At 39.8% G+C, this 23316-nt stretch overlaps 1 protein-coding gene across 5 annotated transcripts; it reads left to right on the forward strand.

The window, feature by feature from the left end:
* stat4 (signal transducer and activator of transcription 4) lies at nt 1–22934 on the forward strand. 5 transcript variants are annotated; one of them, XM_042084040.1, is made up of 24 exons: nt 1–110; nt 770–898; nt 1866–2001; nt 4303–4401; nt 5748–5840; nt 6553–6631; nt 7133–7239; nt 8240–8391; nt 9478–9636; nt 10741–10833; nt 10986–11045; nt 11413–11433; nt 11786–11879; nt 12026–12067; nt 12689–12772; nt 14072–14170; nt 14612–14747; nt 18595–18647; nt 19095–19189; nt 19618–19754; nt 20984–21187; nt 21392–21443; nt 21771–21873; nt 22521–22934. In XM_042084040.1, exons 2-24 carry the CDS (start codon nt 771–773, stop codon nt 22533–22535), a joined length of 2241 nt encoding a protein of 746 aa, XP_041939974.1. In that variant the 5' UTR covers nt 1–110; nt 770; the 3' UTR covers nt 22536–22934. The 5 variants fall into 5 exon arrangements, with proteins under 5 accessions (XP_041939974.1, XP_041939986.1, XP_041939989.1 ...); XM_042084052.1 differs by having other exon boundaries at nt 20984–21175; XM_042084055.1 differs by having other exon boundaries at nt 7154–7239.
* The last annotated feature ends 382 nt before the right edge of the window (nt 22935–23316 follow it).

Below are 23316 nucleotides of genomic sequence, written 5' to 3' on the forward strand. Positions count from 1 at the left end.
AAGCAAACTGTGTAGTGTGCGAGTTTGTCATTCAGGGCCGAAGGCGCATCTGACTCAGAGGAAGGGGAAGAACTCAAAACGCACACGGAGTTACAGTGGTGAAGTTGCAGGTAGTGTCACTTTATGCCTTCGCTTCCTGTAACCTATACTACACGTGATAAAGACTACCTGAATCTATTTAATCGATTTAATCTATCAAGATATTCAAAATACGAGTAGTAGTAGACCCATATGGTTTCAATAGGCCTAGTAGTCTAAATGTTATGATTGTAATGGAAGTGTTAGCCTACTATTGTCACCTTTTAGTAATGTCATTTTAATCCGTTTAACAGGGTTAGGTTTACTTGAAAAGAGCATAACTAGGCTATGTAGTCCCGATTGTAAACATGTTTGATAAGGATATATACTGTAATCGCTGATATGGATCTAATAATAGCCTATGGCCAACAATTGCCAACACACAGCAGAAACTATGCGCATTGTGTATTTCAACGTCTTCCAATAGAATACGTCTGCGTTCTTTGTAGCCGTTTTAATTTTTGAATGTCTTCTTTCCCAAGAGCCTAGAGTAGACTACAGTGCAGTCACTTATCTTAGATATTAACATCAAATGTGTTTATTACATGTAGCCTATTGTTAAAAAGATACATGTAAGAATATTATCAAGCACACCTTATAAAGTCCTATGCTAGTCTGAAATGCACCATTGTTTTCTCTTGTAATTATGTGATTATGTCTAGATGTATATTATGTTTGCCTGGCCTTTCAGAATGAGTCAGTGGAAGCAAATTCAACAGTTAGATATCAAGTTTCTGGAGCAGGTTGATTATTTCTATGATGACACCTTCCCAATGGAGGCTCGGCAGGTGTTGGCCAACTGGATTGAGGGGCAAGACTGGTATGTTGTCTGTCATTACTCACCATTGAGTATTAAATGCACTTTCTCAACTGGATAAAGCTTTTGCCACATGAATGAAAAACGTGTGACTACTCAACATTTTAAAGTTGTGTAATTGTTAGAGACTGATGGATGCATGAAAGAAATGCATTGTAAATATGGAAAAGTGTGTCTCACAAATGTGACAGTTTTGTGTGACTGCTTGTGAATGCTTTTCTTATGATAGCAATATTGTGTTCTTGCAATGACTCTTTGTGGTATTGTGTGCAGGTTGTGAAACACATATATCAATGAAATATTACTATCAGTGAGTGGAGTGGTCTGAGATCATATTTGAAATAACTGCTATTTAATAACAGGTACTATTTAATAGCAAGGGTTACATGGAGGAATGGTTGATTTTCAAAGAATAAGTAAACATCAGCCATTGCACTTGTGAGGAGTGAAAACAAAAACATTTTGAAAAAGATTTATCAGCTTATCATAAATCATAGAAATTTTCTTTGAATAAAATAAAAATAAAACAAGTTAATATGGGCACAATTTTGGCAGAAATGCTTATATATATTTGCTCTTTGCTATGTGCCACTCAGCTATGGCACATGTGATGAACCACTCTTCTTCTCATCACAACCACAGCTGTGTGTGTGTGTGTGTGTGTGAGAGATCTGATGACTTTGGCTAGATGTATGTAAGCGTGTGCTGTATGGTAAATATATGTGCAATGTCTTTGTGTTTTTTTTATTCTGTATTTATGTATGTATGCTACTGGACACCTTAATTTCCCTCAGGATTATTAAATGATACTCTACTCTACTCTATATATATATATATATATATATATATATATATAGGCTATATACAGTATATATAAAAAATACAGTATCTTCTGTAGTGTACTGTAGAAAATAGCACATGAAGTAACAAAAACAGCATTTTGACATCACAAATCTCCTCCAATCTCCAGGGAAACGGCCGCCAACCACGAGTCGATGTCCACTGTGCTGTTTAACAACCTCCTCATCCAGCTTGACCGCCAGTGTTCCCAAGAGCCCAACTTCCTCCTCCGGCACAACCTCAAGAGGATCACACAGCAGCTTCAGGTGAGTACTGTGCACCCATAAACATACCTGCACCATATCTCATGAGGTCTTTTCTGAATGGGCGGTGATTCTTTTATTTATCTCAAGTGGGCTTTTAGAGACCTTCAGGAAGGGTGCTGCTGTCATGGGCATGGGTCTATGAAATACAACTTCCCTCGATAAGGAGTAGTTCTCACTTGCTGATGATTATTTCCGTGTGTAGACTGTATAGTTGTCCCTCAGTATTTCTAAGGAAGTGAAAGATAACACAGGAAAACACGTTTTTGTCTGTGCGCTAGCCCTTAGAATCATAATCTTTTTTTACCGTAGCAGTCAGGGTCAGGAGGGTCATGTGCACTACCATGGTAATTGTTTCATCATCAAAGAGGCCAATGCAGACATAAAGGTTTTACAATATAGTCAATTTTACATCCTTGTTTTACATTCAGTTCAATGTATTTTATTAAATTATGTAGCAGACACTTTATGTTGCTCCCAAGCAATCTATGGTGCACTACCTGCTCTAAAGGTGAACCCATTACCTTAGGTAAGAGCTACTGGCACTCCATGTCATCACCCACACCCAGGGATTGAGTGACCCCTTTATGAAAACAAACTATTGTAATACTATCCGATTCTATAGTGGTTCTATTGTGTATAATACTTCTATGATATGCTGTAATACCCGAATGCAGTCTTATAGTACAACTGTCCCAAAATACTATAAGATATAACAAAAGCGTCTGCGAAATATCACAAACATCAACATAAACATGTCTCAAAATACCATAAGATCCCTATAGTTCTTTATCATTAGGGAGGAAGGTGTGCAAGGGTGTGATAATTCTTTATCATTAGGGAGGAAGGTGTGAAGGTGTGAAAGACGCATAAGTTAGTATCTTAAGCTGCCCTTAAGGACGTCTGTTAGGGCCCCTCAGTAACCCTGAGGCCAGAGCTTGTCACTGTCATGCTTTTGCTGCATTTGACGTGACTTCCGTGGAAACACACCTCAACAGAGAAAGAGAGAGAGGCTTGCGGTCACAGTCTCCGGTGTTGTTTTGGGGTATGATGTTGTATGAAAGCGATTATTCTACAGAGTTCAGAACACAAAGGTGCAGCTTGCTTAGCATGACAGCCTTTCGTGTGGTGTGTGTCATGTGTTTAGTTCACGATTTCCTCCTGTAAATGAAAAAGTCATCATCACATAAGCTGCAGTGACATTGTCAAAATAGACATGAACTTTCCACGCCTTCAAGTACATGTCTAATTTCAAAACCAAGATTTTTTCTTCCCCCCCCCCTCTTTTTTTTCTCTTCTCGGTTTGTTTTTTATTTCTACTGAGCAAGCATTATGTTGCAGACAGGGAGTAGGTGTATGTCGTTTTTGAGTTAAACAACGTCATGAGTCAAAATCGGACGAGCAGCAAACAACCACAGGGTGTAAAATTCCCTTGTGTGAGTGGGAGCAGGGAATCAGGACTCTGCCTAAAACCATAATCATAAGAAACAGCCCCAAGAAGCAAAACAGCACACACACACACACACACACAAACGCACATACACAAACACGCGTGTGTGCATGTGTGAGTCATCATGATTATGATCAGGGCTTTTTTGCCTGTGTGTGGTTGCATGTAGGCTGGGGTATTTCTCCCTTGACACATTCTGAGGGGGCACTGATAGACAGACAGACAGACAGATGGATGGACAAATGTCAGTGTTTTTGGTTGATAGGTGAAGCTATGGAATTTACATGGGGTATTAGAAGAGAGGGTTGTGATCCTACAAGAGGCCACCTGGATGCGGGTGACGTTTTGCTTTGTAGTGTGAGCTCAAAGATGAATTGATATGAGGAAATATCATGTTTCATTTGGGGGAGTATCCTTTAAAATGTGTGGAATGGAAGTTTGGTTACAACATGTTCTACTTTCACTTTGAGTCAAGGTATTGAGGATACTCAAATACTCAGTCAATATGGTACTTTGAAGTCTTAGTTTACAGGAAACACTTTAGTTTCTCACCATTATGCATATGTTTTTATGTAAATATAATGGTAATGCAGTGTTTATAACATGTATGACACTAACCAGGAGTTTTAGTTTCAGTTTCATCCCCTTATCATTTTTTTTTCTTCTTTTCACTTTTGATGCTGTAAAAAATGGTATATCACAGTTGAAGCACAACAACGATAACATTGTAACAGTACACAGTACACAGTTAGAGCCTCTCTGTGCATCTTGAGTCCCTCTTCCCCCATAACCACACTCACTTCTAGTCAGTCAAACATGGCCACACCTAAAGCTAAGCTCTCTCTGTCCTGTAGATGAAATATAAGACCAACACAGTCCAAGTGGCTGTGATCATCTCCAGTTGTCTGAGAGAGGAGAGGAGGATCATCTCTTTAGCCAACATACAGGAACAGGTAAAACAAACAAACAGTGAGAAAATCAACATGTTTCAATGCACATTGGGTCTTCATAAGGGTTTATGGGAACAGGTAAAGGTGTGCCTTGGGTGTCAATGCCAGTGCACTCTAAAACTACTCCATCAGATGACCACACTATGGACGAAGGAAAGAAAAAGCTGTGCTATTTCTTTTTTTCTTATATTTGGGCCAACAAGGCACCCAACATCAACACACTACAGGTGTAAAACAGATTTAATAATGATTTGGCATGTTTACTGATTTTCATTCTAACTTCAGGCCCTCTTCTTCCTTCTGTTAGTTTTCTTATATTTGGGCCAACAAGGCTCCTAACATCCTACACCCTACATGTGTAAAACAGATTTAATAATGATTTGGCATGTTTACTGCGTTTCATTCTAACTTCAGGCCCTCTTCTGCCTTCTGTTAGTTTTCTTATATTTGGGCCAACAAGGCTCCTAACATCCTACACCCTACATGTGTAAAACAGATTTAATAATGATTTGGCATGTTTACTGCGTTTCATTCTAACTTCAGGCCCTCTTCTGCCTTCTGTTAGTTTTCTTATATTTGGGCCAACAAGGCTCCTAACATCCTACACCCTACATGTGTAAAACAGATTTAATAATGATTTGGCATGTTTACTGCGTTTCATTCTAACTTCAAGCCCTCTTCTTCCTTCTGTTAGTTTTCTTATATTTGGGCCAACAAGGCTCCTAACATCCTACACCCTACATGTGTAAAACAGATTTAATAATGATTTGGCATGTTTACTGCGTTTCATTCTAACTTCAGGCCCTTGGTGTCATCTCTTGGTTGTACTGGTCTTCATTTGACTGTGAAATTTGGCTGTTAGGCCGGTGCCATTATTTAGATTTAGCTATGCACCGACTGATTATATGATACAAAATAAACTTTTTCCTTTCATTGCACAAAAACAATCATACCTTGGTTTGTGGCACACCATTTTCTAGGCATCATGAAAGGGAAAAAAATAAATAAGCTGTTGTTCAAAAAGGTAATAATATAACGAGTTGGCATTGTAATACAGACAGGTACTATACTAGATCTAGGATATGGGACGTAAAATATACTATATTTAATTCAATTAATAGTGCTGTTCCAATTACTTACTTACTTACTTACTTACTTACTGTTCCAATTATTAAGTGTAATTTAAAATTTTGCTTATGCTTTCACTTAAAGTGAAGCACATTATTGGGGCTCTTGTGTCTCTCTTGTGTTGTGTAGTCCTGCACTGCCAATGAAGTAACAAGTTTAGTTAAGTTTAGTCACCAGTGCACATCCCACGAATGTCTTCACTTCTCTGCTACCCACTACAGGGGCCTTTGGAAAAGTCTATGCAGAATTCTGAAGCTTTCGAAAGGCAGAAAAACCTGGACAACCGCGTGGCTGTGATTCGGAGTAGCGTTCAGGTAACTGTGATCCACATTTGTGCATGTGAAATTTGTTCAATACACAGCCTCCTTGCACTGGCTCCCAGTTTTTTTTAGGATTCAGTTCAAAGTTGTATTATTTGTTTTTAAGGCACTTAATGGACTTGCCTCAACCTATATCACTGACCTTATACAGCCCTACTCAGTTCAAAGGCCCCTGAGATCCTCAGATAAAGAGCTTCTGCATGTGCCACGCTCACGGCTCAAACAGAGGGGTGATAGAGCCTTTGCAGTTGCTGCTCCACGTCTGTGGAACCAGCTCCCCCTGGATATTAGATCTGCTCCCTCCATTTCTGCCTTCAAATCCAGGCTACAAACCCACGTTTAGTCCCTGGCCTTCCTTGTTCCCTAACTCCTGCTCATCCTCTGTATTTCTGTGTTGTGTGCCCTGATATTGAAGGTTTACTTTTATTCATGTTTTATAGAATTATGACTATTGGTCCAATGTGTTTTTTCTTGTATTATTTGTCTTTTAAGTTATCCACTGTGCAGCACTTTGGTCAGTTTATGCTGTGTTTAAATGTGCTTTATAAATTAAATGTACTTACTTACTTTATTAATTTGTCATTCAACCTTTATTTTCATTCCTGGGAGTACAATTTAGGGTAGCCCTCATTTTCAGATGTACACTGTGACCAAACAAACTGCTAACGGGAAATCATATATTTTCGTCTTACTTCATCTCAAACAGATGATGGACCAGGCAGTGAAATATCTGGAGGACATGCAAGATGACTTTGATTTCCGCTATAAAACTCTCCAGTCGCGAGGTTGGTAGATGAAATCCCACTTCTCAAATGCTTCATTGTTCTTGGGAGGCATCCTGACAAAACATTAGTGCCAAATGTGGGTTCACTAGTTCACCCATTGGATTATTTGATATTGAGCACTGAGAATAAGCATGTAGTCCTGGGATACCAACACGGGGATCACGTGCGAGTGATTTCCACTGACACCCGCTATGGGACTATGAGCATAGGACTATCAGTAAAATGGAGGAGAAAGGCGAGGAGATAAAAGGCTTTGCAAAGCTTCCTGGGCTCCTCCAGAAGTTTGTTTAGAAAACATCAACTCTGAGAAAGTTGTAAACCTTCTATTAGAAGAGCTTCATGGCTTCATTCTCCTAGCAAAACAAAGTCAAAACAAAGATTTACAAATTATTAGTTAACAATTGCACAGGTTTGTCACTAATATAATTATACTACAAAACAATATCCAATGCTGTAGCAAAGGTGTAGTAGATAATATGAAAAGTCGTGGTGGTTGGGTAGAGGCTGTGCATGTGTCCGCAGATCCAGTGGAGAGGAACTCACAGTGCATGAAACAGGAAGTGGCCCTGCTCCAGGAGATCCTCAACCGCCTGGACTTCAAACGGAAGGCAAGTGCACCTCTCTCTCTCTCTCTCTCTCTCTATCTCTGTCTGTCTGTCTCTCTCTCTCACACACACACTGTCTCTCTCTCTATCTCTGTCTGTCTCTCTCTCTCACACACTGAGGCAGTGATACTTACCTGCTCTGTCTGTCCCTCACCCCCCCCCCCCCTCTCTCTCTCTGTCTCTCTCTCTCTCCTGGTGCTCCATGAGGGCCTCACAACATGTTTCAGTGTTCCTCCTTGTGACCTTACCTATTTATGTCTCACTGGCTAAAAGCCTGGGTAATCTCAGCCAGGGTTAGGCACTTACATATTTCATTATAAACCAACAAAATGCCCACTTCTCCCCTTTGAGTGAACTCATATGTTTATACTGTATATCACCATCTAAAGGATGTCTACATTAAGTCCTTACATAAGCTGTTGGACAAAAATCATTCCCAAAAACCCTGTTGATTTTAAGGTCAATGGTGTCATAATTTGAGATGGTTTTGAGGCTCTACCAAAGATTCTGTAGAACTGGTCTCTGGTTCTACAGTACCTAGAACCTGGCTGTGTATAATATTTAGCATCAATGATATTAAAAGGAAATTTGAAAAAGAATTGACCCCTAACATTTTTTTAATGGAACATAGATAACATATAAGTGGGTGGAGGAAAATGTCAGCACATAATATCTTATCTTTATGTCTGACTCAGCCACAGGATCCTACTTTTAATAACTAACGAGTGGGTTAAATGACAACACTGCCTTAGAGTATATCTGTTGATCTCTGGGCTATCCTCAGAACTAATGGTCTGTGTATGGCTATCAACACTGAATGAGAGATCACAAGGCCCTCAGAAATGGACTTACTGACTGTCATCACTATAGATACTACTGCTACTCACTGACTTTTATCCTTAATAATAATAATAATAATAATAATAATAATAATATATATAAGAGATAAGGTTGCTAGAATTAGAACTGGGAAGAACTTACCTTTCAAGGATCCCCTGTGCAGGAAATACTGTCCAAGATGGCTGATGTCATCAAGGAAATCAACGACATGATGAGCACACAGCTGAACTTGGAGCTCATGGATTGGAAACGACGGCAGCAGATCACCTGTATCGGAGGTCCGGTTCTCACTGGGATGGACCAGCTACAGAACTGGTACGGCTGGACCTCCACAGTGACTACACACGATGTGACAGTTGTTTGCATTACTCTGACACGCTACACAGGTTGCACGTGTTGGGAACAGAAGTACTAATTACACACAGTATGCATATTACTAGATTATCACTATAGTTATAGATCCAATCAGAAGATAAGTCTTCTGTCCCTGCCCAGACGGGAGTCATTACACAGTGTCATTGCAGTGGGCAGTGCAGGGCAATATATCCAATCTGCCTATACTATAGTTTTACTATATCCAATCTGACTATACTATAGTTTTACTATATCCAATCTGATTATACTATAGTTTTACTGTATCCAATCTGCCTATACTATAGTTTTACTATATCCAATCTGCCTATACTATAGTTTTACTATATCCAATCTGACTATACTATAGTTTTACTATATCCAATCTGCCTATACTATAGTTTTACTATATCCAATCTGCCTATACTATAGTTTTACTATATCCAATCTGCCTATACTATAGTTTTACTATATCCAATCTGCCTATACTATAGTTTTACTATATCCAATCTGATTATACTATAGTTTTACTTTTTACAAAAGCTCTCAGAGTATATTGAATGTGTTTAGATTAAATTCAAATAGATTTTGCAATGAAATTGAATTTGGTTTGGTTTGGGTAGAAGATGCCCATGTATGTAAAATACATGGAGGGTATTTTGGGATATATGATTTGTAGCTGTGAATTATGTTCCTCCATCTCCCAGTAGCCCAGTCTTCTGCCCAGCCATTCACTTGTGTATTCTTGTTTGACTGACATCCTGGACTAACAATCTTTAAAATAGCTCCTTTAGTCATCTGATGGGCCAAAACTTTATCCTGGCTCCAAAACCACCAAAGGGAATGTCTCTAGAAGGCAATTAAGTCTGTACAATAAGAATTGCTTACTGAGGCCCTTTAGACAAAACACAAGACACAATGACGAAATGGTTGTCTCACAAAATACATTTCTCTACTCAGTCTAGCTGAAGTTTGTGAATGTTAACCATTCCCACAATGTCAGGACATTGTACATTGTAATGTATAGCTTTCTTTGTTCTCTTTTCGTAGGTTCACCCTGACAGCACAGAGCTTGTTTCAGATCAAACGGCAACTGGACAAACTGGGCGAACTCATCCACAAAGTCACCTATGAGAGTGACCCCATCCCCTTACAGAAACCACAGATGGAAGAGCAGGTCAAATTTCTCATCTATCACCTCATCAAAAGGTACAGTGGAACTACTGGACATAAGTGTTATAAACTATGTCAGATTCAACTTTGTTGAATGCCAAAAAAATGGTTAATAGATTAACAGGTTATATATACAGTACATATCAGGTTAACAAAAGGTAGAAAAATGTACGGTGGATGGTAGCTTTGCAGGATTACATTCAATTAACCTGACCAAACCTAAAGCGGTTTTGGGGGAATGACCATCTGAATGATACAATAACAAATGCACAATATCCCCTCTGTGGTGGTACAGTTGTGCTGATTATACAGACCACAGAACTAGCTGTCTGGCCGCTTTTGTTGGATTTTGCTGCATCATGCCATGTGCTTCACACTGTTTATCCAAGGTTGTTCTCTATGGGTGAAGAGAATTGATTTGATTTCTGTCACCAACCTGGTATTTATCATGTGGTGATGGAAGTACTGCTTACATCAGCTAGGACAACCCCGAGCTGTTGAGGTGTCTGTCTGCATTGTTCCCCTTGTGTCTTCGTTCATGGCACACTTAAACGCCCTCACACTCCGAAAGTTGTTTCGGATTGATTCTGGAGGCATTTGCTCTATTTCTTGTCCCCACTTTTTGACTGGCAGAAATGCACCACTATTTCACCAGACTGGCACAGCAAGGTTATATCATCAAACTTGAAAAAATTCCGAACCCGGGCCCGTCTATTTTTAGACGCCCACCTTTCAAATTGACCCAGTTGGTTTTTACTGGCATTGAATTGGTGTTCAGCAGAAAGAGAAAGGTGCCAGGGTGGAGCCCTCTCTCTGGTGCCTCGCTTCTGATGGGGAAAAAAAGAAACCTTTGTTCTTGGTGAGAGAGACGGTACAGGCCTTTGTTCACATTAAAGCTGTGAGCTTATTTTTTGAGTTTCTCAACCAGTGCGCATGCCAAAAATGCAGAGTAACAGCATTTGTCAAAAATGGTGGCCTTCAAAGGTTACCTACTGGTTATCTAGGTTACTTACCTACCAAAATACCTAGATAGAGAGAAGCATGGCAAAATGTGGCACTGGTAGAATGGTCAACCTGTGTGATGTTTTTTTTTTTTTTTTTTTGACCAAGCAATGATGCTCTTGTCCGTCTTGTCTGTAGTTCCTTCGTAGTGGAAAAGCAACCGTGTATGCCCACGCACCCACAGAAACCACTTATCATCAAAACACAAGTGCAGTTCACCACCAAGGTCAGGTACGCAATGGAGCTCTTTATGTCTCACACCATGCAACATCAATTGAAATAGAACAACTCTCTCTTTCCACATCAGTTATGTGGGACTAGTTTTCCAAGCACTGCAGTTGGTGGTGGTTAATATTTTTCTTTGTTTGACGCCTGTGGCGTAGGTTACTGGTGAAACTGCCAGAGGTGGACTACCAGCTAAAAGTGAAGACAACATTTGACAAGTGAGTGCCTCTGCTTTTCCTTAAAATGTATCTGGTTGCGTAAATTGGCGCTTACCCATCGCCATCAGACCAGTTTTTTTCCCCACAGTTTTGCACACGCTCACACACACCACACATCACATGAAAATAAAACCTGTTAATGAACCAGTAGAGCCTGCACGGTAACATGTAGTAATTCATAAAAACACACACACACCAACCCGCGCACACACACACACACACACACACACACACACACACATCACATGAAAATGTAATGTCACACACCTGTAGTAGTAACACATGTGAGAACGGATATACCACAAGATTTTGTTGTCGTTGTTGCAGATGGTGATTCTGTTGTTTTTGTTTAATGTTGTGTGTGCAGGGATCCGCCACCAGGCAAAGTGTGAGTATCACTGACTTCCTGTTTTCTTCTAGACCAGTTTCACTTAGCAGGTCACACACTCAGCAGCACTTACATAACACAGTAATATTAGCTGTAACCATCTGTAAATGCTATTTATCTAATTAGCCTAAAAAGTTGTTCTGTGAATAGGTGAATGCTTAAGTGTTAAATGCTATTCTAATACTGCAACTGTAGCTTTAGAGTTTAAATGTAAAAATACTTAAATGTTAATATCTTAAAAGTTATTCTGTTGCCGTAAGTCACTTTGGATAAACATGTAAATGAATATGTTCATATAGCACAACACGTGGTTAGTCTTGTGTGTTATTTTGTACTTTTCTTTCCATTTCAGGAATAGGCAGTTTTTTATCCTGACCCAAAACACAAAGGTGATGGATGTGGAGGAGTCCTCCAATGGCTGCCTCTCAGTGGAGTTCAGACACCTGGTAATCTGCCTTTAATAGACACTATGTTTACACAGCATACATGTACATCCCTTAATGTACGGTGTAGTAACTGCATGTGAACATAAATGTGCCATTAAAAGGGAGATATTTTTTAAAAATGACTTTGATCACTTCTGTCAATGCAGCAACTGAAAGAAAAGAAGTTTAGTGGCACAAAAGGAAATGAGGTAAGACATTCACTTTATTTTTTTGTCACAGTTTGGTTTGACATGAGTAAAACTGAACATTAGTTCAGATCATGTATGGATGGACTGTACATGGCTATGTTAATTTCTTAGGTATGTTTATCTATATGTTTTTGTCAGTTAATCTTCCAGCTATTCATGTGTTCACTCCTACTTCTAATTCTGCTCTTCTCTCCTCAACTTTCACCCCGACTACACGTAAACACTTAACAGTAGAGGGCGACATTGCACAGTTTGCCAAAATAAAACCACATTCACTGATTGTTTAAGGAGATACAGTAAGCAACCTGTTTACCCCGCTGGTGGCTTTTAGTATGGCCTCACAAAAACACAGGGAAAGATACATGATAACTATTGGGATATCCATCACAATGGGCATTCTTTTCCATATCCACATAATGTAAAAATGTCCAGGCAAAATGTCCAAGGAAAGAAATGTTTTTTAATTTTATTGTTCAGTCCCCAGCCATTTGAATGCTCACTGTTTATGTGTATGTGTTTCTCATTCTCTTGTGTGTGTGTGTGTGTGTGTGTGTGTGTGTGTGTGTGTGTGTGTGTGTGTGTGTGTGTGTGTCTGTGTGTGTGTGCGTGTGTATTCTACAGGGCCCCCTTACTGTGACTGAGGAGCTTCACTCCCTCAGCTTTGAAGCCCAGTTCTGTCTGCAGGGAATGACCATCGACCTGGCGGTCAGTCCCCTCACACTCTCACACCCATAGACTGTATATATAGAACAGTTCTAGTCTATGCTCACACCACCTCCTAGAGGTGGGGCTCTCACTGTCTTTTCACTTTCGATCTTAAGGTCTTCAGTATTACAACCACTGTTACTACCAACTACAAGCCACAACATGTACTAAGCTAGTGACACCTCAACATTCAGCTTAGTTGTATTTTCTGTTGATATGAATGCCATTGTATGAAGTAATGTCTCTACATCACCATGGCTACAGTATGTTCACATTAGATTAGATTAGATTCAAGCAGAGTACAGGTACAGAGTCAATGAAATGCAGTTGACATCCAACCAGAAGTGCAAAGAAGCATTAAGTACCAAGTGCAGGTAGAGTATGGTATTCTGTGCAGTTGTGTAGACAGTAGAGATTAAAAATGTACAGTGTATAGTTGGATAAATACAGGTTTTCCAGATGACATGTCTACAGAGATAAGTAGAGTTAGGTATGTATAGTATATGAGTATAAATAGACATCATTACCATCATTTCAGTTGATATGACACATATCTTATTTGGTCATAACAGTGTGGACAGCTCAAGTCATATGGAATCTGACTTTTTTTTATTCTGATTTGGGCCACTTCCATATGTGTTCCTAAATGAGATACAGGTCTTTTTGCAATGTGACCTCAATCTGAATGGTCATACTGCAATTCATGTGACATGTGACAATAAACAATTTGATGGGTTGTTAGACCACGTTTGAAACCGTCCGTTTGAAAACATATCAAAACAAGCACTCTAACAGCGCCTCAGAACAATGTTGCTGCAATGTCATAAAATGCCTAAAAGCCTTAAGGTCATGTTTAAATGAGCCAAAGACTCACTGGGTCAGCAAAATATGCACAAAGTCAATGAAGTCAAGTCAAGTTTATTTATATAGCGCATTTCATAAACAGAAGTCATTCAATGTGCTTTACATAAACAAAAGCAAACAGGAATAGCAAATAAAAGCATAGAAGGGCAATAGTCAAATAATAGTGTAGCTGTCATGCATCTGTATGCTGAAACATACTGTACATATGCATGCATGACAGTTCACGTTTTGTAACGCTATATAGACTGGATCTCTATGAACGTGTAACATTTTATAGAGACTAGATCTAGTCTAGAACTCAAACTAAGCTCCTTTTCTTCTTCCTCTCTCTGTCCCTCTCTCCCTCATCCTTTCTCTCTCTCTCTGTCCCTCTCTCCCTCATCCGTCCTCTCTCTCTCTGTCCCTCTCTCCCTCATCCGTCCTCTCTCTCCTCAGACGTGCTCCCTGCCTCTGGTGGTGATCTCCAACGTGAGCCAGCTCCCTGCTGGCTGGGCCTCGGTCATGTGGTATAACCTGCTGACTGATGAGCCGGAGGTAATAATCATACTTGCACGTGCACTTCAAAAACCTTGTGCACTTAGCACACAATACAGTTGATGGCCAAACTGTAAGCATACACACACACACACACACACACACACACACACACACACACACACACACACACATTAACAGCACACAATTTTCAGATTCCATACCGAGTCATACATATCAATTACACTGCATGTGCATCGTTTACAGCTCTCACCCACTTACTTACGCCATTAGACCAGAAAGTTGAGACACATACACACACACACATCTCATAAACTCTTTCTCACAGCCTTTTCTCACCTCTCTCTCACCTTTTCTCTCTCACATTCACACACACACACACACTATTCTCACCTCTCTCTCACCTTTTCTCTCTCTCACACACACACACACACACTATTGTCACCTCTCTCTCACCTCTCTTGTCCTGTGTTCCATCAGAACCTGAGTTTCTTCAGTAGCCCTCCCAGGGGCACATGGAGCCAGCTCTCCGAGGTGCTCAGCTGGCAGTTCTCCTCCTTCGCCGGACGCGGCCTCAACAAGGAGCAGCTGAGCATGCTGGGAGAAAAACTCCTGGGTGAGTCGGACCGCTACACCACGTAACGTCACTCTACTGCAACGCATCTGTTTTTGTGCACTAACTAAACATTACTTTGTGTACTCATTTACTGCACTAACTAAACATTACTTTTTTCACTCATTTAGTGCACTAACTAAACATTACTTTGTGTACTTATTTAGTGTACTTTGTGTACATGTGTACTTGCTAATTAAGGATGATTTGTTTCACGTTGGTTCTTAACCCCCAATAGTGGTTTACTAACACCAGTAAGGAATTGATTTAGGTCAGGTTCCTTTGAAGTCTTTCTGTGTTTTGTTTTTTTTAGTTGCATGAATCTGTTCAATTACAGTTTTACACCAGCCAACAAAATAAGACATAATTTGAGATATAAATGATTAACATAAACTATTGAGATGCTGACCAAATGACGGCAACATTTATGTTCTTTATCACTGGTGCCCTCATGGCTTAGTAAAACACCACAGGACAATGTGTTTTTTTCCATGCTGATTACTGTACATGTCAGGCAGACTCTCAGACAGTCTTGGGTTTCATGTCTGGGCATGCCGATAGCGCGTGGGATAATCCCAACAATCGGAAGCATCATCTGGGAAAACAAATATGTGGTGCTGACAGACAGAAAGGGGTGTGCGCAGTCTCGCTGTGTCACGCTGCAGATTATTAAGAACAATTAAATGTGTCTAACGTGAGAAATGTGAATTCTGCATGTGGGCTATTCCATACAAAGGTCATCCTTACCATGGAAAAAAAAATAGTTTCGCAAACAAAAATAGAACTGTTGTTAAAATGTTAATTTAGGTCTATATTTTATTGTTTGTAACTGACCTGATTGAATCTGATGGAGAATTACACTCTTTTTACATCATAAATATGGTGTGCAATACAGAAACAACATTTTTCACATGTGTAGCGAAGGGAGAGAGCAGTGACCCCACGTCTTAAACCCGGGTCTCCGGGGCATTAACCCTGCAGCTTGACCGCAACGCCAAAGAGCCAGGCCCGTTGGTATCGCAGTCAGAGCACATACTCAACTGTAGTGACAGTACTCCGTTACAACATGGCAATATTATACATATTTAGAAAGGGGATAAATGGACTCAAGGTTTCAACAAATTGTTAGCATTTGACAAATTCCAGATTGACAAGGGAATGGTAGAGCAATATCTATGCTCAGCTTGCCTAAGACACAGCTCCTTACATTTGTAAGGCTCTTGTTTATAAGTCACCAAGTTCCATGGCCATGTCACATTCATAACGTTTGATAGGAAAAGTTTGGTTACACTTTACTTGACAGTATCGACATAAGAGTGACATGACACTGTCATGAACGTGTCATAAACAAGTCATAAACGTTTATGACATAACGTTTCTCTCATGAAGTGTCATTCGGTTTTTGTGTCATGTGTTCATGACAGTGTCATGTCACTCTTATGTCGATACTGTCAAGTAAAGTGTTACCAAAAGTTTATGCTACACATACAGTCCAAAGTGTCTGCTACACATGCTACACATACATGTCCAAAGTGTCTGTGCAAAGCTGATTTATATCAATGTAAAGTATGATGAACAAATTGTGCCATTTTCTTACATTTAAAATCTTTAATGGTGTGTTATGGATGTGACGTTAATGTGAATTTACAAGGCTGGAGACTTTATTATACCTCAAAGCCGATAAACGTCTGTTCTGGTGGCATGCCAGTTTCAACACATTTCACCTTAGTGTTTACAATTGACATTTCAGAGATTTTTAGGCTGATCAAAACCACAGGAAGGCCTAAGCATTAGCAAAACAAAACATAATATTAAAATACTTCTAGTGATTGACATAGCCTATTTTTGAGTGGCCTAATAGTGAAAATTTTAGTGATTATTATCCCGTAATTGTCATACTGTTGTTATAACCTCCACCATCATCAAACATGTTCTGAATGCCTCTTCTAAAAATCTGATAGGCCTACGGCATGGCACAGTCCACCTTACTGTGATCACAGAATTGTTTACCCACCTCTTATTTTACCACTACATTCCTGGTCTTGAAATATTCACAGGAATCCATAGTAATTAAATATTCATGTTGTTTTATCCGACATTAGTTGTATAGTCCATCTTATACACACCCATGAAGCCAACAAAGAAAATGCATAAATAGAGACTTTTGTATAATTATTCCATTTTGTGTAGTCATTATCAGAACCTGACATGGCCTACAAATCCAAATAGTCTACAAGAAACCACAGAAATGCATACTTTTATTGTCAGTATGCATTTTGGGTAACCAAAAATCCTATGAGGAGTTTCCATAGGGCATTACAAAACGCATGAGCACACCTTGGCAATTATAATGGTCTAAAGTACTCATTTTTCATTCTATATTGTTCTACTTTTGCACACAGCTTCGCAAGACCTGGTGCTCAGGCTCAGTTGTGTCTCTAAAATCATATCAAGTGATCTAGAGGGCTGAAATGTGGTCAGTTCAGAGACCGGCAGAAAGAAAAAAAAATATTCTACAGTAGGCTCTGTAACTCTGTGCCAGTGCTTCCTAAGAAACTACAGGATCTTAGCTTTCTAAAGATGTCCAGCATTTGATGGTAGGCCAAAAGAACACACTGCCCTCTGAAGTAGGCAGTGCAATGTTGGGCGGGAAAGCCTAGAAATGCCCAACAGGTTAAGGGGAAGATTTAAAAAGAGAGACTGGCACTCTTGCACTCTATTTGTGTGGTCCAGGTACCGTTGCATAAAAAATGGTTGTCATTCACAAGACTACTTTTACTTTTATACTTTAAGTACATTTCCAAGCCTGTACTTTGTTACTTTTACTTGAGTAAAGAAGTTAAATCAGTATTTCTACTTTTACCAGAGTATTTTTTAACACAAGTATTTGTACTTCTACTTGAGTACGGGAAGTGAGTACTTTTGCCATCTCTGCCACAGAGTAACATGAGTAACGCCAGCGATAAGCTAGATGTACCGCATAGTGGTACAAAATATGACCGCCGCTCAGTCCTACACATTCTCTTCGCAAAACTAAATCTCGCTTGTCAATTTGTCTCCATCTCAATGAGCGTATGCATGTGTAAGTTTGCGTTTGTGTTTAAGAGTGTGTTTGTGTGTGTGTGTGTTAGGGTGCTAATGGTGTGTGTGTGTTTATGTGTGTGTGTGTGTGTGTGTGTGTGTGTGTGTGTGTGTGTGTGTGTGTGTGTGCATGTGTGCATGTGCACGTGCGAATGCGTGCCTGTGTGTGTGTGTTTGTTTGTTTGTGCATTCGTGTAGGTGGGTGTTTGTGCATGTGTGTGTGTGTGTGTGCGCTTGCCTGTCTGTATGTGTTTGTGTGTGTGTGTGTGTGTGTGTGTGTGTGTGCGCGTGCATGTACTGTATGTGTGCAAATCACAAATGAGTGGGTAGTTAGTGTTTCAGTAACCCGGAAATCATTGACCAAAATTGATGACAGTAAAAGAAAAAAATTATTTCTTTTTTATATTTTAAATGACTTGTTGTCCTGATTCTTCCTGTGGATCTTAGTGGGCACTGACGAAGCAATCATTTTATGGCTAGTTTTTCATAATTACTATTTCAATTGTTTCATATCAAAATTCACTACTTTAGTATGTGTTTTATGTAGTTTGTGGAGGACTGGTTCAGACACGTCACATCCATAACGTGTAACCGTAACATCCATAACGGCAGTTTTTCCTGAAGTCATCATAATTCAAAAGTAAAATGCAGGTTTTACAGAGCTATTTAAAATGGTTGGTTGGATGGTTAGTTATGGTTTCCCAACATCGTTCTCACAACATTCTGTCAGGCCTTCAGTGTAAAGGAGTGTTTCTGCTTGCACCTGCAGGCCAGCAACCAGCACACAATGACTGTCAGGTGTCCTGGTCCAAGTTCTGCAAGGTGAGCTCTCCACTACACCGTGAAGTGACCCTCCAGATACAACACAAATTGCATTCCTCCAGATACAACACAAATTGCACATAAAACAAGTAAACTTGTAAATTTGTTTTGATAAGACATATTATAATAAGATAGGCTGTCCATTAAATTGTCAAAATGATCTTGCTGAGAAAACGTAAGTCTCTTTATACTAAAAACAATACCTAGATTTTTGATCTTCATAGAATGTGGATGATTTCAGTTGTATGTTAGACTTTCAATTCTCATCTGAACATAATAACATTTTGATGAGCATAAGATTTTCTTGTCCCTGTTGTGAGGCTAAAGATAAATTATTATCACCCATGATCCTGGTAAGGGGGAGAGGGTATTGTAATTGGTTCTGTGGCATTGAGGGTATTTTAAATGTCCGTAAGTCTGTGTTGGTAATAGCGTTTTCTTATACAGGAAAATATTCCTGGGAAGCCGTTTAGCTTCTGGATTTGGTTGGATTCTATTCTAGACCTCATTAAGAAGCACTTGCTTCCTGTATGGATTGATGGGTGAGGCCCACGCACAAATTACATGCATCTGTAAACACACACACATACATGCACGTATGCACACACTCCCACACACACACGCACACACTCCCACACACACACACGCACACACACGCACGCACACACATACGCACACACACACGCACGCACACACTCCCACACACAATCTCCAATCTTCCAATCTCCACTTGCACGCACACACTCCCACACACACACACCCACACCTAGTGCTGATAGAGAATACTGCTTATTCTTCTGACTTTGCTTTCTGCTTTGTTTACTTCTTGAATGTACACTGATACACTAGAAGCGTCGTTCATCACGCTCCAATCAATGTCATACCTGTATCTGTTGCAAACACACTTTCATAGTTTTGCTGTGCAAAATAAATATTTTCTGTTCCAAATTCTTGGCTTTGATTACCACAGCAACATAATGGGCTTTGTGAGCAAGGAGACGGAGCGCGCCCTTCTGAGGGAGAAAGATTCCGGAACTTTCTTGCTGCGCTTCAGCGAGAGCCACCTGGGCGGGATCACCTTCACCTGGGTGGAACAGGCCGACAATGGTGAGCGAGTGCTGAGTCTCCAGGAAGCATGAGACACTGCTCAGTGGCTAAAATCAGGAAGCGGATAAAAACGTAACCATGGTAACAAGAACATTGTGGTAATAGCAGAGAGGGTTGAAATGAAGTAATCAAGGATCTTTGGTGGGTAATGCTGCGTTCTGCAACCCTGGAAACAACACAACAAACAACACGTCTGTTACGTCATTTGGGTACATTTGCAAGTACAGTCTGGCACTATGAATGTGGATGGCACACACTACCAGATCAGTCTGTCACCTACAGTAGACAATCAGTCTGCCATGGAGACATTGTTGCAGAAAACTGTGAAATGACATACACACATAGCACGTAATGGGACCGACACGAGTGCGCTGACACTTTCTGTCACCTGCCCGTACAGTACACACCATTTGAACGTGATAAGCATGGGATAAACAATGGATTTTATTGAGTGATTTTTTTTGTGTGTCCACAAAAAGGCAGCGGTGTGCTGGGTTATATTGAGAACAATGGAATCTAAGTAACTGAATTGTGAAAGCGGAGTGTGCTGCACTTATTTCGGCGTCTATGTGCTGGAGCCTTAAGGGGATATCCAGTACCAGTAGAAAAATCAGTTTTAGCCTTATTGGAAATTTCAGTGAATGTAGCCTACAGCCTCTAGCAGTTCAGTATGTGAACTCAGCAACACATTGGTGTGTGAACATAAAACAGCTTTGCATATGGCTCTGGTTATAGCTCAGTCTTTTGTCTCAGCAACTCAACACTATGTTTGGTAATACAATTCCTGTCATTTGGCATGGAAAGGCATAGAATGTTGTTTAGCTGACAAAACAGCTAAACATCAACACTACAATTGTGGGATGACCCTTCAAGTCAAACAGATACAGGCATATTATCAAAAAGCCTTTTGAAAGCAATTGTTCTGATGCTGGTGTTTGGGTTGGAATGTGGCCTGAATTATATATTATATGAGTGTCTGTAACTCACGCATGTTACAGCTCCTCAGAAAAGAGAACAGAGCTAGGAGGAGCCTGCTGGAGGGGAATCCCGAGCAGGCCGGTGCCCCACATTCCAGCGGCTCACGCCATACTCAGGCCATACTTACCAGCGCGGCTGCTGTGGTTCTGCACTGTTGCCTTATTTGTAGAGGTTTTTTTTTATTTATTTTTTTTACATTTTGCAACGGTTGTTGTCGTGGGGTATTCATTAACCAGATCCCACTTCCACAGGGGAGGCCAAGTTCATCTCAGTGGAACCCTACACAAAGAACCGACTCTCTGCTCTTCCATTTCCTGACATCATCCGGGACTACAAGGTTATTGCGGATGGCATTGTGCCGGAGAACCCTCTTAAGTTCCTGTATCCCGATATTCCCAAAGACGAGGCATTTGGGAAGTATTATAACAGTCAGCAGAGCAAAGGCAAGATTCACAGTGAGCGACTTTGGCAGAAACCATTTCTTATTTTCAGACATTTCATTTTACACCTGTTTAATTATTTACAGACTAAATTCATTTTCCTGACAATTATCAACACAGTTACTGTATCTCCTACTTAGAGATGTTGTTCTCTTTGTAGGTATTGATCCTTAGTGTTATGCAGCCATTAAACAGGTTTCATTGTTCCTCTTCCAACAGTTTTTCCATACTTTCCCATGTCTCTGATTCCAATCTCCACTCTAACCTCAATGTAAGTACACATGGTTTCATTTATCTGAGAGAGAGAGTGAGAGAGAGAGTGAGAGAGAAGTGGGTGATGACTCAAGATTCCAAAGTAAAACATACACTATTCCAAAGTACTAACATACACAAAGTAAACATAGACTATCGAAGACTATAGACTAATAGAGGGAGTATATACTGTTTGTAGTGATTTATCCCAGAATAACTCATTTTTCAATACATTGTCAGTCACTCTAATTCATTATAATCCTCGTACTGTATGTTATTGTTCACACTCTAACTTCTCCTTGTATTTGTGTCCTTCATTTGTCCACCGGTTTATTGATGTGTACAGAACCCATGCAACGACACCAACATGTTCCTCCCCAGAGCCACCCATGAGTCCTGGCATGTTCGATGCCCTCAGCCAGACCCTGAGCCCGTTTGAGATGGCTGCTGTAAGTTCTTCATCCTCAAACCCTCAGCTTCCTACTGTATGATATGGAGGCTCGAGGATAAAGGTTCATGTTCTAGCTGGGCCTGTAGAATAATTTGAGACATATTCTTATGTTAAGGGGCTACATAACCAAAACTGGATTGAACTGATATTGATTTTCTGACTTATCAGGTTATGTTGTTAGTTAAATCGTCTTTGAAATTTAATTATACCCAAAAATCTCTTCTAGATTATTCTTGCTGGAACCAAGGATCAATTCCTCTATTTTAGTCAGTACTTTTGAATTTAAAACAGATGCTTACCCTGACAGAGGCAAATTCTTGTTTCACTCAGATCTGGTACTGGCAGACGTTCAAGTCTTACTGTGTTTTAAAATAGACCATGTGAGAGTAGTTCAGCATTTCTGTGCTTGTTCTTCCTAAAAGCCCCTTTCTCACTGTCTGGTAACAATTAATTACTTTTTCCATTCAACCATGAGTTTAGATTCCTCATATTGTGTGGGTATTTCAAATATGTTTCTTAAAAGATCTTTAACCCTGGCCAAATATTTGTGTCCACAAGGGAACTTGCAAAAGCCACAACTTTGCCATAACTAACACGTTTCAGACATTGTTTTTAATATATTACCAACTCTTGATTTTGTTTCAGATCAGTTCACCATAGGCCTGACAAAGAAAATTCTGAGAAATGTTCTGTTGAGATCTCTGCTACATCTGCACGTTCTGATGGATGGACTGGACGCTTGCGTGACATGTTTCTCTTTTCTCGTTCCCTTGCAGAAGGCCTTGTTTTGTCTTAAGTGTATAACGTGATATGCCCAATATGTCAAAATGTGATCATTTAGTTTAAATGCCTTTAAATGTAACTGTGGAAAGTGGAATGTGGCATGTGAGTTAAGATTGATTTGCCATTCAAAAAGGGAGAAAAACAACAAAGAAAGAAGAACAATGTCACATTGAGCTTGACAATCATCGGGGTGCTTAAAAGAGCCTTACAATCAAAAACAATTTACTATTCATTTTTTTTCTTGTTTCTTTTTAAAAAATATTATTTCGACTGTGTTGAACCATTCTTCAGACAAACAAATCTGGCATTGCTGGAAAAAGCCACGATGAACCCAATATATATATACAGTATGTGTCCATCCTTTTCTCCAGGATTCTGTAACCAGTTACATAATACTCTTGGTGACATTTTGTTTTATCATTTAATATTTACAATGGCTGTGTTGACGTTCTCATTATGTTGACCTGGGTGCTTTATAGGTTGTCTGTTTATACAAAAGTGTTTATTTTTAAACTATAAACTATAATAAAACTATTAAAAACAATATGCCTCAAACACCAATATTTGCCATGGATATTCAACTGTCAATTGCAGGCAAAGCAACAATCCATATTTGCATAAGGTTGCTGGTCAGGTTACTTCTTTATCCATATTTATA

This window comes from Alosa sapidissima, chromosome 2 (genome assembly GCF_018492685.1).
Source record: "Alosa sapidissima isolate fAloSap1 chromosome 2, fAloSap1.pri, whole genome shotgun sequence".
In the NCBI taxonomy this organism is placed as follows: domain Eukaryota; kingdom Metazoa; phylum Chordata; class Actinopteri; order Clupeiformes; family Clupeidae; genus Alosa; species Alosa sapidissima.

Bases quoted from the DNA above. Each gene is read 5' to 3' on its own strand.
- stat4 (XM_042084040.1), top strand. From the start codon at position 771: ATGAGTCAGTGGAAGCAAATTCAACAGTTAGATATCAAGTTTCTGGAG. The intron at 11,046-11,412 runs GTGAGTGCCTCT...TTGTGTGTGCAG, and splicing joins GTGAAGACAACATTTGACAA to GGATCCGCCACCAGGCAAAG. The intron at 19,190-19,617 runs GTGAGGCCCACG...TGATTACCACAG, and splicing joins CTTCCTGTATGGATTGATGG to CAACATAATGGGCTTTGTGA.